At 52.8% G+C, this 13,833-nt stretch overlaps 2 protein-coding genes across 4 annotated transcripts in view; one reads left to right on the forward strand and one right to left on the reverse strand.

Annotated features, from left to right (window-relative positions):
- Window positions 1–1,097: 1,097 nt before the first annotated feature.
- DNAAF8 (dynein axonemal assembly factor 8) lies at window positions 1,098–11,946 on the reverse strand. The gene is made up of 9 exons (XM_057528593.1): window positions 11,734–11,946; window positions 10,120–10,261; window positions 9,515–9,643; window positions 6,860–7,366; window positions 5,147–5,264; window positions 3,617–3,758; window positions 2,602–2,730; window positions 2,031–2,153; window positions 1,098–1,212 (listed from the first exon to the last, which is right to left on the reverse strand). The coding sequence occupies exons 2-8, from the start codon at window positions 10,225–10,227 to the stop codon at window positions 2,057–2,059; spliced, it is 1,230 nt and encodes a 409-aa protein (XP_057384576.1). The 5' UTR covers window positions 10,228–10,261; window positions 11,734–11,946; the 3' UTR covers window positions 1,098–1,212; window positions 2,031–2,056.
- A 499-nt stretch (window positions 11,947–12,445) lies between these two features.
- ANKS3 (ankyrin repeat and sterile alpha motif domain containing 3) overlaps window positions 12,446–13,833 on the forward strand; it is a 30,886-nt gene continuing 29,498 nt past the window's right edge. For 2 of the 3 annotated variants that reach the window (XM_057528583.1, XM_007181519.2), the window contains exon 1: window positions 12,446–12,635. The gene's annotated coding sequence lies outside the window, so the exon portion shown is untranslated. Of the gene's footprint in view, window positions 12,636–12,677; window positions 12,963–13,833 lie in introns of those variants that run through there. The other variant, XM_057528584.1, reaches the window with a different exon arrangement.

Here is a 13,833-nt window from a genome sequence, read left to right on the forward strand (position 1 = left end):
CTGAGACTCTGAGACCTTGGAAACAAGTTGGAGAGAGAACAGAGGTGCTGCAGATCAGGGCTTCAGCCTGTTGGGAGCAGGTGGGCTGAGAACAACAGTTATGGAAGGACTCTGAACATCGGGGCCGGGGGTGGGAGGTCGGGGGGATAATTCTAGGAAAGTAGACGGCAGAGCTGCCTGCGGCCCCCAGCTCTTGCTGGTTGTCCACGGAGACAGTTTCAGGTGTTAGAACATTCACATTCTATCTATATTTAGAAGTCCATCCACCTTTACTTTGGAAGGACCCTAAAACATACGTACATGCCTTTGTGTCTTGGTTGAAGAAAAAAAAAGCGAATTTCAATCTGCCCCTCTATCAAAAAGTCCAGTTGGTCCGTGTGTGTGTGTGTGTGTGTGTGTGTGTGGTGGTGTGTTAATTTAGGAACACAAAAGAGCAAACATCCAGGACTCAGAAAATGAAGCTAAATTTTTCAAGACCTTTTCAACCCTGAAATTCTCTAAAGGAGTTTTACTTCAGTTTTGTGGTTAAAAAGAAATAATAATAATAGATGCACATTAAAGAGAAAAAAACGCAGAAATGGAAAAAGGTGAAAAAGCCTCGAAGTCCCACTATCAGAACAAAACTGTTGTCTTCGCGGTGTTTCCTTCTGGTCCATTTTCAGAGGATTTGGGGCCATTTGATTTGTCATGCTACACGTACAAGTTTGCACTGGCATCTTTGCTCTCAGTGCATGAAGATGTTCTGACTGAATTCTAGCAGAGGGCTGGCAGCAGATCCTCAGTTGGAGGGTCCCTGTGCTGCAAAGGCACATTCTGATGGAGACGGGGGAGCGAGGGGACCACTAGGGCCTCGGGTGTCGATGGAAAGTCAGATTATCCATTTATTCACCTCAGATTATTCACCTTTTCAGATCCGTTACCAGAGGCATCTACAATTGGCCTGGAGGAGGCACCAGGGCCTCCCTGGCTGTCCCTGGCCCAAGAGGGTCCCCCAGGGCCCTGGGACTTCCTCCTGGGGGTCTGGCCTGGGCACTCTGTCTCTCAGCCCAGAGTGTTACATGTTGCTTCCCCCCGGGTCTGGATCCAGCCGTATCTCCAGGGGCCTGAGCCTTCTGGCTTCCGGGACCCTCGCCAGCTGGCAGCTTGGGCTGAGCCGATGCCTTCCGAAAGGCCTGGAGCTGTTGGAGGAGCTGACTCTTCCCCGTGCAGTCCCTGTGACACAAGAGAAGCAACCTCCGTCAGCACCCAGTGGAGCCAACCTCCCAATACTTTGCCACCGAAACAGGATACAGAGGAAAACCAGAGCGCTTCCGGAGCGTGTGCCTGGCTCTCAAGACACTAAAAAGTCAGGATTGCGGCCTTCCGGCCCTCGCCGATTCACAGAGCGTGTCAGCATGTTAAAGGCTTCTGGGAGGAAACATGTGTGACACTTCTCAACCCAAGTTTGTTTCCCTCTTTAATCCTATAATGCCTAGCTACATGCCACATTGGGGAAAAGCTACATTAGACTCTGACGTTCCCAAAGGATGGGATCTTCAGGCTCTGTAATTCCAAAAATGATGGAGACTGCCAGAGCATATAATGCGAACTCACCCCACGACCACGGGGTGGCCTCCGCGTGTCAGAGACCTGAACCTTCCCTGAATTTGACATTTCACTTAATTGACTCAAGCCTTTCATTTCTGGCTGACAGCCATCACTTTATTCCATCCCTTCACTTTCTCTTCACTTTTATTGCCATCACTAGTAGGGAGCAAATCAAGTTGGGGGGCAATTTTTCAGAAAGAAAACGTAATCCCTTCTCAAGCCGAGCTAAGCATCCTTGGGGATGTCTGGAGAACAGGCCAGGCCAGACGTTGCTGGGCTCCCCTGCCCGCCTCCCAGACCCGCCCCCCAGACCCGCTCCCACCCTGCTGTGCTAGCTCTGTGGGTGCCAGACAGCTGAAAGCACCGATGTTAACATGCGGGCCGCGGCTTGCTGCTGAGGCCGAGGTGAGCATCTCAGGCGGCGAGAGCCCCCTTGTGGTTACCGTAGCCTGGCTGGGCCCTGCTGGTCTCACCGAGCTGCTGTCTCCTCTTCCCCCTCCTCCTCGCTGTCAGAGGAGCTGGAGCTGCAGCTGGAGTGGGAGCTGGAGCTGGAGCTGCAGCTGCAGCTGCGGGGACAGGAAAGGTGGGTTCCTCTGGACATAACCAGTTCACTCCAGGCGTGGTTCCCACCAGGGACTTGGAGCGCCCAGGTCTCCCTGGTGACCCAGGGCAGGAGGATGGGCAGGCCAGCCAAAGCCCAGCCAGCCAAAACCAAAGGGCCACTGCAAGTGGTGGAGGGACGCAGCCAGGGCCAGGTACCCCAGCCTAGGCTAAGTCTGCTTAGGACTCCGGCAGGAAAAGATAACCCTTGGCCCCAGCTTCCTCCCAACCTGCGGGGAGAGCCTGCTGCTGGGACCCAGTGGGACTGTAGGCCAAGCTCAGTTCTTGGCTAAAAGCACTTCTCAAGTGAGCAGTGCCCCCAGGACCCGCCTGTCCAAGTCCCCCTTCCTCCTGAGGCCAACGTGGCAACCCGAAGCAGCAGGTTTGCGGCAGGGCTGTCACTGCTCCCTGTACCTTTCCGAGGGCCCCTGGTCTGATGGCTTTGTCGGCCGCAGGTCAATGAAGACGGTGGGAGGCTCCGCTGGGCTCCTTAGCCGCGTGTCCATGGCCAGCGCCTGGAAGCCCAGCTCCTTGGAAGCGCATCTGGGGTGAGAGGAGAGGGGTGGCTGAGTCACCTCCCGGTGATCACTGTGTGACCTGTGCAGGGCGGCTTCCTGCCACCAGCTGGGTGCCCCCGTGCAGGACACTGAGGCAGGTCCTGAGAACAACCCTCAAGACTTAGGCCAGCGCTGTCCAATAGAACTTGCCACGATGATTAATTGTTCTGTACCTGCACTTTCCAGTATGGCAGACACTTGCCAGAAGTAGCTATTTAAATTTACATTTGAGCTAATTTAAATTAGAAATTCAGCTCCTCAGCTGCACTAGCCACACATAGCCAGTGGCCACTGACTGGACAGTGCAGTGTCCTTTCTACTGGACACGGGTTGCCAGGGACAGACGCCCACTCCAACTAGCTCGGGCGAGAAAGGGAATTACTGGCTTTCAGATTCCTAAAAAGGGTGGACAACCAGAGTGTGGGAAGAGTCAGGGTACAGCTGGGCCTTAAGGGACCCCAGGGCCCTGTCCCCACATCTGCCTACCCCATAACCCAGCTTCAGCCTTTCTCACCACAGCTGGCCTGGCTGGGGTCAGATGCCCAGGGCTGGCCCAATCAATGGTGGCCAGAGGGGCAGGGTCCTCCTCCGGGGAGGCCGTGTGGATGGTGAAAGGAGGATTCCCGTGGGGTGGGGAAAGAGCAGGTGCTTTGGGGCTTGAGTCCCAGCTCTGCCACTTATGTCCTGGGCAAGGCAACCTCTCTGAGCCTCAGTTTCCCTGTTTGTAAAATGGGGGTAATGGTAGCACCTACCTAATCATATTCTTGAGATGAAAGAGAAATACACATCAAGTGCCCCACCCATAAATCAAGGCCCAATAAATGCTGAGAGAAGCCAGTTCTAGAGAGGACAGGGGCCATGCGTGGTCCCACCTGCTTCCGGCCTCCTGCGGCTTGATGTCCTGGGGCGTGTCAGAAGGCACCCTCCAGGCAGAGGAAAAGGCTCTGGACTGCGTGGCACACAGGAGCGTGAGTTGTTCCATGAGCCTGTCCTGGGTGCTCGGCTTGGCATGGTCTGTGGGGAGGGGGGAGGCAGCTTAGTGGGGATGCAGCCCCCTTTGACTCACAGCAGCCTGAGCCTCAGGACCCCTCGTGTGGACATGCCTGGGCTTGTGCTCGGAGAAGGGCTGGGGGCCAGCAGAGGCCCAGCCCACCCTCTGCTGCTCAGAGCTTTTGTGTCGCCCCCCTCCAGCTCAGCAGGGTGAGGGGCGCTGTCTTCTTGTGCAGGGAGCCGTGTGTGAGCCCGGGAAGCAGGGGTGACGTCCTGTTAACCGTGTAGTCCACATTCTCACTCCGGTCCCACTTGTCAGAGGGAACCATCAATAACAGTTCTGCGTATTTGCTTTGCTTTTTCTTTTTAAATAGCAACGGGATCATCCTCTATAGACTTTTTTTTTTACTGAATATATTTTACATTTTTCTGTGTTGAGAGAAATGAATAGATAGATAGATAGATTCCATTTGTTGAGCTGCAGAGAATTCTCTGGTTGACTGATTAGCTAGACTCCTTCTGAATATTGAATGTGGTTTGTTTCCAGTTTTTCACAAGTATGAACAATGTTGCAATGAACATCTGTGAGGGTGTGTTTAGGACAGACTTTAGAAGTGGAATGAATAGCTTAATTAAAGGCTTATGTGCATTTAAACAGAGAACAGATTCTGCCACATTGCCCGCCAAAAGGGGGCACCAACTACAGCCCCCCAGCCCTGCCCCACCTTGTAGGAGAGTGAGTTTCTCCATATCATGCTCTAAGGGGTTAAATTCCAAACAAAATCCTTTTTAAAATAGCACCAGGGGCCCTTGGCTACAAAGGAGCCTTTGCTCTGGAACCGGAGGCCAGAACCCCTGCAGCTCCTTTGCCTCAGACCTGCCTCCACTCACCTTTGTGGGCCAGAGTGGCCGGGAGGGGACAGGGAACTTTTTTACGAAACTGCCCAGAGCGAGGCCACAAGTGCAATGAAGGAATCATCCCTGGCTTTGTTTGGTAAACGTGGAGGCAGTGGAAACAGGATTCTGTTTAGGAGCGGGCTGAAGGGGTACCAAATGCAGGATTACTTTGCTCCCAGAAAGAAAGAGACGCAGGTCCGAGGAGGTGGGGGGGAAGAAAAGGCAGGGACCCTGTCTGAAGGGCTTCCTCTCGTATCCCCAAGGCCTGGTCCACCCCAGGAACATAGGCAGTCACATATGTAATGGATGAATGAATGTCAGTGAGTGAATGGATGGGTGGATAAAGTCTTGCATCCTGGGTGTGCAGGACAGCGAGGGCCGAGCAGCAGAGAGGCGCAGCAGACGTGGCGAGCTGCTGGGCTGACTGTGCCCAGCCCACTGCCCTATTTTACTGGGAGGCCCTGGAAGGAGCCACTTGTGGGGATGCACTTGGGCCCTAGCGCTCAAGTTCAGACCTCGGACCTGGAGGCGGTCCGCTGCCCACCACGCGGCTCCAGAAGCGCAATCTCCCGGGTCCTCTTCTCGCCCTGTCAGACTCTGAAGGACTTGATCCAAATCCCACTCTTCAAGTTGCTGAAATAATTAAAGTGGTGATTATGAGGCTGCTGTGGGGTGCCAGGGACAGGAGCACCAGATTTCACAGCTGCCGTGACCCACACAGGCAGTCCTGGGATGTCTTGGGCAGAAACCAGGGCTGAGATGAGGCAGCTCGTTCACCCACCCCCACTCACCCACCCCGTGTGGGTTGCAGAATGAGCTGCCTCCGTGAAGGCTGGTGAGGCCACCCACCTTCCTACGCAATACTTTTATTTCTGGCACAAAGACGTTGTCTGACTTGGAGGAAACTCAGTGTCATATTAAAACTATTTAGGTTCATGCAGGTTTAGAATGTTGGGAGGTTAAAACGTTTTGCTCTTTTAAGAAACAGATTGTTCCAGGCAGGTGCTAGGACTGGAGGGCTTGGAAGAGAGGTGTGGAGGCAGTGGTGTGATGAGGGGGGAAGATGTTAATCAGGAATTACTGTGTCTTGTGTATGGCCTTGCAGCTCCTTGTAGCCCCATAGGGGAATGAAGATAAAGGGGTTCAAGGAAAGAATGGAATTGATAGGATGGAATTGGTGAAAGTGACCTCCATGTACACCTTGATGCCAGTTTTCTCTAAGTTGTTAAGAAAATTTATCAAGTAAGGCAAAAACGAGTTTTGTGATGTTTCAGTGTCATGTGGGAGCATCTTCCAAGGAACCCATCTTTCTAGGGGAGGGCTGGTGTGCACAGTTGACCAGGGCTCACCTGTTTGACAACTTCGTAAAACTGAGAAGTGTGACGGTTTTCTTTTCCGTCCATTGGAGCAGCTAACCCCAAAGGTACCAGTTCTGTTGCCCTGTAGGTGCTGACCTATTGTACTTAATGTAGCAATTTAATCTCCGCGTTCCTTCCCCCCTCCCCACCCCACCATGTACAAAATCCCAGTTTCTCATCTCTTTGAACCGGCTTTGTCATCCTGCTGGTCCCCTTGTTAATGAGCTAAATACAGGGGCTCACCATTTGTATGAGAACAAGGGCTTGAACATTTTGAGATTATGCTTTGTCAAATCTGTTACCTATCTCATATATCTTCATGATCATGCTTGGGATTAGTTTTCTTTTTTCTTTTTTTAAAGAAGGCTGGGGTCTCCTTGCTCTTCCTTGTTCACTTTAACTCTACCTGAGGATGGTCTGTCAGATAGGTAGGACTGCCTGCCTGATGGTGGGCCTGGTGCCATGGGCCTAAGGTTGTTGCTATAGACTGAGTCTCTTTGTCCCTCCAAATTCACGTGTTGAAATTCTAACCCCCAATGGGATGGTATTTGGAGGTGATTAAGTCATGAGGGTGGAACTCTCATGAATGGGATTAGTGCCCTTAAAAAGGAGACCCCAGAGAGCTCCCTCACCCCTTACAAATGAACCAGGAAGCATGCTCTCACCAGACACCAAATGTGATGGAGCCTTGACCTTGGACTTCCAGCCTCCAGACTGTGAAAAATGAATTTCTGTTGTTTAAGCCCCCCAGTCTATGGGATTTTTGTTACCGTGGCCCAAAGAGACTAAGACAGGCGTAGTGGGCCAGCCCTCGAGCTGGCCTGGGGAGGACCATCGCCCCGGGGAAGGCTGGGCTAGGGGGACGCCTACCTGGAGGGAGAGCAAGGGCAGTCCCCCCTGGGGCCCCTCCGGCAGCGTTTCCGCAGCATCACAGGGCGTCTCCTTCACTCCACTCAGGTCCTGGTAGGCTGGGTCCTGGGCATCCCAGGTGACTTTGTGAAGTATGTCTTTCTTGATCATCTTCCTTCTCTCCCTCCGGAGGGCTCTGCGGTTTGCAGAGTCTGAGCCTTCCTGGGCCCATGAGGCAGCGCCTGGGGGCTCTGTCTGCAGGCCTGCTTCCTGAGGGGAGAGAGTGGCCTCTCCCTGTGGCCCCTGGCAAGGACTTTGTGATGTACTGGTGTTGAAGGCTGTGCGCCCATTGTCATCCTGCCACGTGGGGGTCTCTGCAGGCATCCTGAGAAGAGAGCTGCTCTCGTCACAGCTCTGCAAAGGCCTGCCAGGGGCCCTTCCTTCCAGAGAGGCTGACTTCTGGGGCTGGGCCCCAGCGTTCCACTCTCCCCAGGGTTCTCCGGCAGATTCCACAGGCACTACAGCTGGCTAGGGGGGAAACAAGCGTCCTCGGTTAGCAGCCTCAAAACATACCTCGGGGAGTTTTTGCGTGTGGTAAGATGTGTATAGAACATAAAATCTGCCATGTGAACCATTTTTAAATGTACAGTTCAGTGGCATTGAGTATATTCATAATGTTGTGCAGCCATCACCACCGGCTATTTACAAAGCTTTTTCATCACCCTGAACAGAAACTCTGTACCTCCCCTCCCCCAGCCCCTGGTAAACGCTCATCTACTTCTTGTCTCTGTGGGTTTGCCTGTTTAAGATATTTCATAGGCGTGGAATCACACAATACTTGTCTCTTGTGTCCTTCCATTTAGCTTAGTGTTTCCAAGGTTCACCCATGTTGCAGCACGTGTTAGAACTGCATTCCTTTCGTGGATGAATAATATTCTGTTGTATGGATGGTCCTCATTGTGTTTAACCATTCTGTCTGTTGATGGATACTCAGGTTGTTCCCCGCTTTTGGCCATTGTGAACAGGCACACAGCAGTTAGAGGTGGACAAGATGAGACCCAGGCCCTTTGTCTCCAGAGTGAGCCCACGGCCTCAACCCCTGTGAGTTGGTATAGACTTTCCCATCCCAGGTTAAAAAATAATTGTCCAGAAGAGTTGCCGAGGTAATTGCAGAAATGAAGAAAACACAAAATAAAGTGACATGGACATGGTTCCAACTGAACTAATCAGGGGACTTCGCAGCCCTGGCAATTCTCCTGTTTGAGGTTATTTCAGATATATTTCTAGGCATGGCTGAGGGTGTGGGTGATTTCTGTCATGGTGCTGGGAGGGGACACGCCCTGGCTCTGTAAGATGACCCTGTGTCAGTGCTTGCACTCAGAACTGCAGAGTCTCGGCATGTACCCACTCTGTCCAAATACCAAACTCCAGCATGGCTTCTGGCAGCGTAAGCCTGTGCCCCTAGGATTACCCCAGCGCCCCATTAAAATGCCTGCCTGAGAAAGCTCCATGCTGCCAGAATTTACTATTTGTTCTAGCCAACACCTGATGATAGGCCCCTGACGTCTCTTTCTTAGAGCACTTACTAAAAAGGGCTTATAATTGTGAATATGTCACTCTTACAGCCCAGAAGCATCTGTCACTGACCTGAGAGCCATTCCCTTGAAATGTACTCATCAGGAAGGACAGGGCCTCTGCCTCCCTTCTCTGTGGGAGGATAGGCTCCTGCCTCCCACACCTGCCAGGTAGCAGACACACCTGGCCTAATTGCAGCTTCACTGACCGGCTCTTTGTGATTTTTCACTTTTCTGACTCCACTGAGCCCTCCTCACCCCCTCCCTCAGTCTTCCTTTGAAACACCCGTCACCTCTGCACAAATCAGACGGAGCTCAGCTCTTTCCCCTGCTGTCAGTAGTTACTGAATAAAACCTCCTTCCACTGCTTTAACTAAGCATCAAGACATTAACTTTAGATTTAAGAGTTCTTGGTCTTACCTGGGACCCTGGGAAATGGGGAGACAAGAGGATGGAAAATTTCCTCTGACATTTGGCAATGACCGCAACTACGATACATAATTACTGAGCGTTCTGTGGCATTTGCTAATTGTTTTCTGTATTCATCTCACCTCCCCAGTGAGGGGCACCTCTTACCTCTGAATCCCCACTGTTGCCCTTATTCAATCAACAGATGTTTAGGGAGGGCAGGATTTTGTGAGAAGCCGGATAGTGCTGAAGCCAGCTGGGTTAAGGGAGGCATTTACGACAACAAATTGTGACAATGGTCAGACAGCTCAGGTGGAAATAGGACAGCTGGGAGATGTGTGTGTGTGTGTGTGTGTGTGTGTGTGTGTGTGTGTGGTGAGGGGTCAAAGGTAAGAGCAGGGGGCAAAATCAGATAGAAAATCTAGTCCCCACCTCCCCCCAGCTCTAAGTGTTCTGGGCTCCTGGGAGCATGACGTGCACAAGGCCATTAGATATTTGGTGTCTGAACTCCTTGGGTTATACCTGGAGAAAGGCTTGGGTGTGCAGAGATGCTATACCAAGGGCTTTAACCTCTTTAGACCCACATTGCTGTTAGAGTCTAGCGAGGGTCATGGACACCCAGACCCACACCCACACCCTATTGTGCTTAAAGGGTCCTGGCTTCGTGGATCCCTGGATCCTGCATTCCACAGACCTCAGGAGGAGACCCAGAGGAAGTGACCCAGGCCCTGTCAGGGTCTTCAGCCAGTTCTTCTGACAAGTCTGGAATCAGGGCGGTTTGATTTCGCTGGAAGATGATCAGCTCCTCTTCCTCGCAGTTTGACTGTGGACAAATGAGAGTTCTCTGGATTATATGGCAGCAGGCAGGGCCAGGTGCACCTCAGCTTCCACCCACCCTCCCTGCCCCTCTGCTCTCCAGCTGTCTGGGAAGACCAGTTCTCTTCCGAAGGGACTCGCCATGGCTGGTTCCTGCCGCTGACTTAGAAATGGGCTTGGCAGCACCACCTGGTGAAGGTGAGATCCAGGGCGCCCAGTTCTGCACGTGCCTGCCACTCCTAAGACTTTGCGTACAGCAGGTGCTCACTTAGTGCCTGGCACTGAATGAACAGAGCAGTGAGGTGACAGCTGAAAGAGCAGAGTCTGGCCCTCCCCGTCCTCTGCAACAGGGAACCTTGGCGCTTCACTTACATGACATTGAGCTGATAAGCTCCAAAGCGGTCCTTGGTCAGCATCATGTTTGTCACGGGAAGAAAGTGCATTGGGGGCCTAGGAAGATGTAGGAAGAAGGTGCTCGCTTACCGAGGAGGAATCTGAGTCCAGAGATGGGAGCTGCTCCTTGACGGCCTCAAGGATGGTATCCCAGGGATTGGGCAGTAAGGGCCCCACATCTTTGTCATGGGATGCCATGGGATGCTTCTCAGCGTGCCATCATCCAAGGAACCTTGCAGAGGACATGGACTGAGGTGAGAGGGTCTAGGAGCAAAGGGTCAAGAGCTCAGGGGGCTGCCTTTTCAAAGCATAGACCATCCCTTGCCTTGGGGGATGAAAACAGATTGGGAGACCACCCACCCCTTCTCCCTTCTAGTCTGCAGGTTCCTGTTACTGAGGGCCAGGCACTGTGCCCTGCATTGTGTGTGTGTGTGTGCAAGTGTGTATGTGTGTGTAGTGCAGTATGGAGCCTGCAGATGTATGTACATAGTGATATTTTATGATAATATATAGATATATGTATTGATATATAATGCTATATGTACTTGATGTGTAGGTATATGGATGGTATACAGAATGATACATGTGTATGACATACAGATATTTGTAAACTATGTATATCCCATACAACAGACACTATTATTATCTACATTTTTTTTTTTTTAATTTATTTTATTTATTTATTTTTGGCTGCGTTGGGTCCTCGTTGCTGTGTGTGGGTTTTCTTTAGTTGCAGTGAGCGGGGGCTACTCTTCATCGCAGTGCGCGGGCCTCTCACTATCGTGGCCTCTCTTGTTGCGGAGCACAGGCTCCAGACGTGCAGGCTCAGTAGTTGTGGCGTACAGGCTTAGTTGCTCCGTGGCATGTGGGATCTTCCCGGACCAGGGCTCGAACCCATGTCCCCTGCATTGGCAGGCAGACTCCCAACCACTGCGCCACCAGGGAAGCCCTATCTACATTTTATAGGCTCAGAGAGGTTATATCATTAGTAAAGACAAAGACAGAATTTGTATCAAAGTCAGAGGGGATTTCAAGTCCCACTACTGTTTACTGCCCCCTTACAAAGGAACAGACTAGAGACATTTTGGAGTCCCGCGGACACTTTTTTTGGAGTTGACAGTCAACCCCTTATACCCAGCCACTTAGGCAACACGTCCCAGAGTCTAACAGAAGGCCCAGTCACTCAGGGGTCAAGGGGGCTTAGAAATGTGGGGCGATGGTACTTCAGAGCCAGTGTCTGGAGAATACTTGCAGCCTGAGAGGCCTCTGTAACCATGAAATGGGAAAAGAACACTCCTGCCCCAGCCCTGGTTCCCATCAGGAAAGCAGCAGGTGAGTGGGGGCTTCTTACTTCTTCTTTGCTCACAGGAGTGGGGTTAGGAGCTTGGTGCACCTGACCTGGGAACAGCAGAGTGGGGACATATCTGGTATATACATCACGGGATGTTCTCCGGCTGCAGGGCAGATCAGAGGGCGACAGAATCACCCGGGTGAAGGGGACTACCAGAGACTCTAAGTTCTCCAGGAGGACAAGGCAATAGGGGAGGAAAAGGCATTACAGGCTGCGGGAAGAGCACGTAAGAGCTCAGAGGAGTGAAAAGTGCCCAACATGTGGCGGAAGAAGTTTTCAGTTGCTGGAATATACGGTGCAAACGGACAAGATCGTGAAGGGTCCTGAACGCCAAGTTGAGGAGCTTGGCTCACCCAGCAGACGAGGTTTACGCTAAACGCTGCACGAAACAGCAGGTCCCCCCGAATCCTGACTGGCTCCACGTCCGTTTCTTGGCTGCAGCCCGTTAGCTCCGCCCAAACCTCCGACCCCGACCCCCTCCTGCCGCCGGTCAGCCGGTTGTTATGACAACTAGACGCCAAAGTCCTCCTGGGTCAGGCTTTTAAATTCTAAAGGTCGGAAACAGGAAACCCATCGTGCGTCCTCCCACCGATCCCCAGCTCGTTTCCCCAGCCCCCACCCCGTCCAACTCCCAACATTTATCTCCGCAGCTGCGGCAAGCCCGAGGCCGTTCACCTCGGCCTCATCCTCCCCTCCTGGCGCGGTCCCGACAGGGATATAAACAGGCTCTAGCGCGTCCCTCCGGTTGTGTTCTCCCCTTTGGGCCGCGGCGCAATTACTGAGGCTATCGCCGCCTTCGGAATCCCCTCTCAGCAGAGTCTTACATTACTGGACTGCCAACTCCTTCCCACCCCCCGCTCTTCTTTCGGGACTTGGCGCGTCCTGTCTCTCCTGAAACACGATTGGTTTCCCTGGCCAGAGGCGGGGCGGGGTAGGGCGAATCCCCCCTGCTCATTGGCTTCCGCCGACGTCACACAGCGAGCCGGGCGAGCTGACCGGAAGGTCCGGATGCGGGACGGACGAATTCCACAGCGCCCGGGGGACCCGCGAGCGTCCCGGCGTGCTCCGCGCCTCTCGCAACCACTTCCGGGGCGGGAGCGGGGCCGCTGGGTCCGCGCGCTGTGGCGGCGGCCGGCGCGGAGAGACCGCGGACGGGCGCGGCCGAGGGAGCGCGGCGGCAAGGGGGCAGGGGTAGGCGGCGGCGGCGGCGGCAGCGGCAGCCCCAGGGCTGCCCGCGGCCCGAGGCCCAGCGCAGGTAGGCTCCGCGGCGGCCCTGCCCCGCCTGGTGTCCTCACCTGCTGCGCACTCTCGGGGCGTCCCAGCAGTGCCGCTGGCTCGCCGCTGGCTCGCCGCTTGAGTTTATGACTCCGAGCGTCCGCTTTGCCGCTGGGGAGCGGGGACGATAAAGCCACGTGCGGTGTAGGGTTACTGGGAGATGTCAGTGCTAGGGTAGTTCCCTAGGTTACCCTCCCCAGGGCCTGAGAACGAGGTTGGGATACCCCGGGCCAGCGGAAGGCCCACGCCCGGGGGCGGGACGCGGTGCCCTCCGGCTTTAACAGACCACCTCCCTGTGGATGCCACGGTCAGCAGCAACGTCATTTTTTTTGTTATTGTTGTTAATTTTTTTTGTTTGTTTTTTGTTTTGCTTTAAAAGTAACGAATACTTAGCATTTTACAGAAGGGACAGAACACAAAGGTAAAAGGAAAATCAGAGGGTTGCGTTCCTAGTGCTACTTCCTGGAAATAAATCCTGGAAGCGATATGCAAAAGATTTTCTACAAGTATACGTGATGTATGTGTGAATACAATTTTGTTCGTAAGGAATACCCCATCATCGTAGAGCATCTGGCATGCGGCAGGGTGATAAAGGAAGTAATAGTCTTGGGTTGGCCAAAACGTTCTTTCGGGTTTTTTTTTTTTTTTTTAAAGAAATTCACGTTTATTTATTTATTTATTTATTTATGGCTGTGTTGGGTCTTCGTTTCTGTGCGAGGGCTTTCTCTAGTTGTGGCAAGTGGGGACCACTCTTCATCGCGGTGCGCGGGCCTCTCACCATCGCGGCCTCGCTTGTTGCGGAGCACAGGCTCCAGACGCGCAGGCTCAGTAATTGTGGCTCACGGGCCCAGTTGCTCCGTGGCATGTGGGATCTTCCCAGACCAGGGCTCGAACCCGTGTCCCCTGCATTGGCAGGCAGATTCTCAACCACTGAGCCACCAGGGAAGCCCTCTTTCGAGTTTTAAGTAAAAATAAAAGACACATTTTTCATTTTCACCAAGAACTTTATTGAACAACGTATTCACTGTTTCATTCTACTACCTTCTGCCATTTTTCAGGTAGCTTCATAATTCCATCTTCCCAAAACTTTTTATCTTTTGAGCAAAGAACTGTTCCAGATGCCTTTTAGTCTTACAGGGAATTGAAATTTTTTCCCGTTATGAGAATTTTGTAAAGAC

This window comes from Balaenoptera acutorostrata, chromosome 15 (genome assembly GCF_949987535.1).
Source record: "Balaenoptera acutorostrata chromosome 15, mBalAcu1.1, whole genome shotgun sequence".
In the NCBI taxonomy this organism is placed as follows: Eukaryota; Metazoa; Chordata; class Mammalia; order Artiodactyla; family Balaenopteridae; genus Balaenoptera; species Balaenoptera acutorostrata.

Excerpts from the sequence above, each read along its gene's own strand:
- DNAAF8 (XM_057528593.1), bottom strand. The coding sequence starts at position 10,227 with ATGGCATCCCATGACAAAGATGTGGGGCCCTTACTGCCCAATCCCTGG. Across the intron at positions 5,265-6,859 it reads TGCCCTTGCTCTCCCTCCAG|CAACTTGAAGAGTGGGATTT; the intron begins GTAGGCGTCCCC and ends TAATTATTTCAG. Across the intron at positions 2,731-3,616 it reads CCGCAGGAGGCCGGAAGCAG|ATGCGCTTCCAAGGAGCTGG; the intron begins GTGGGACCACGC and ends CTCTCACCCCAG.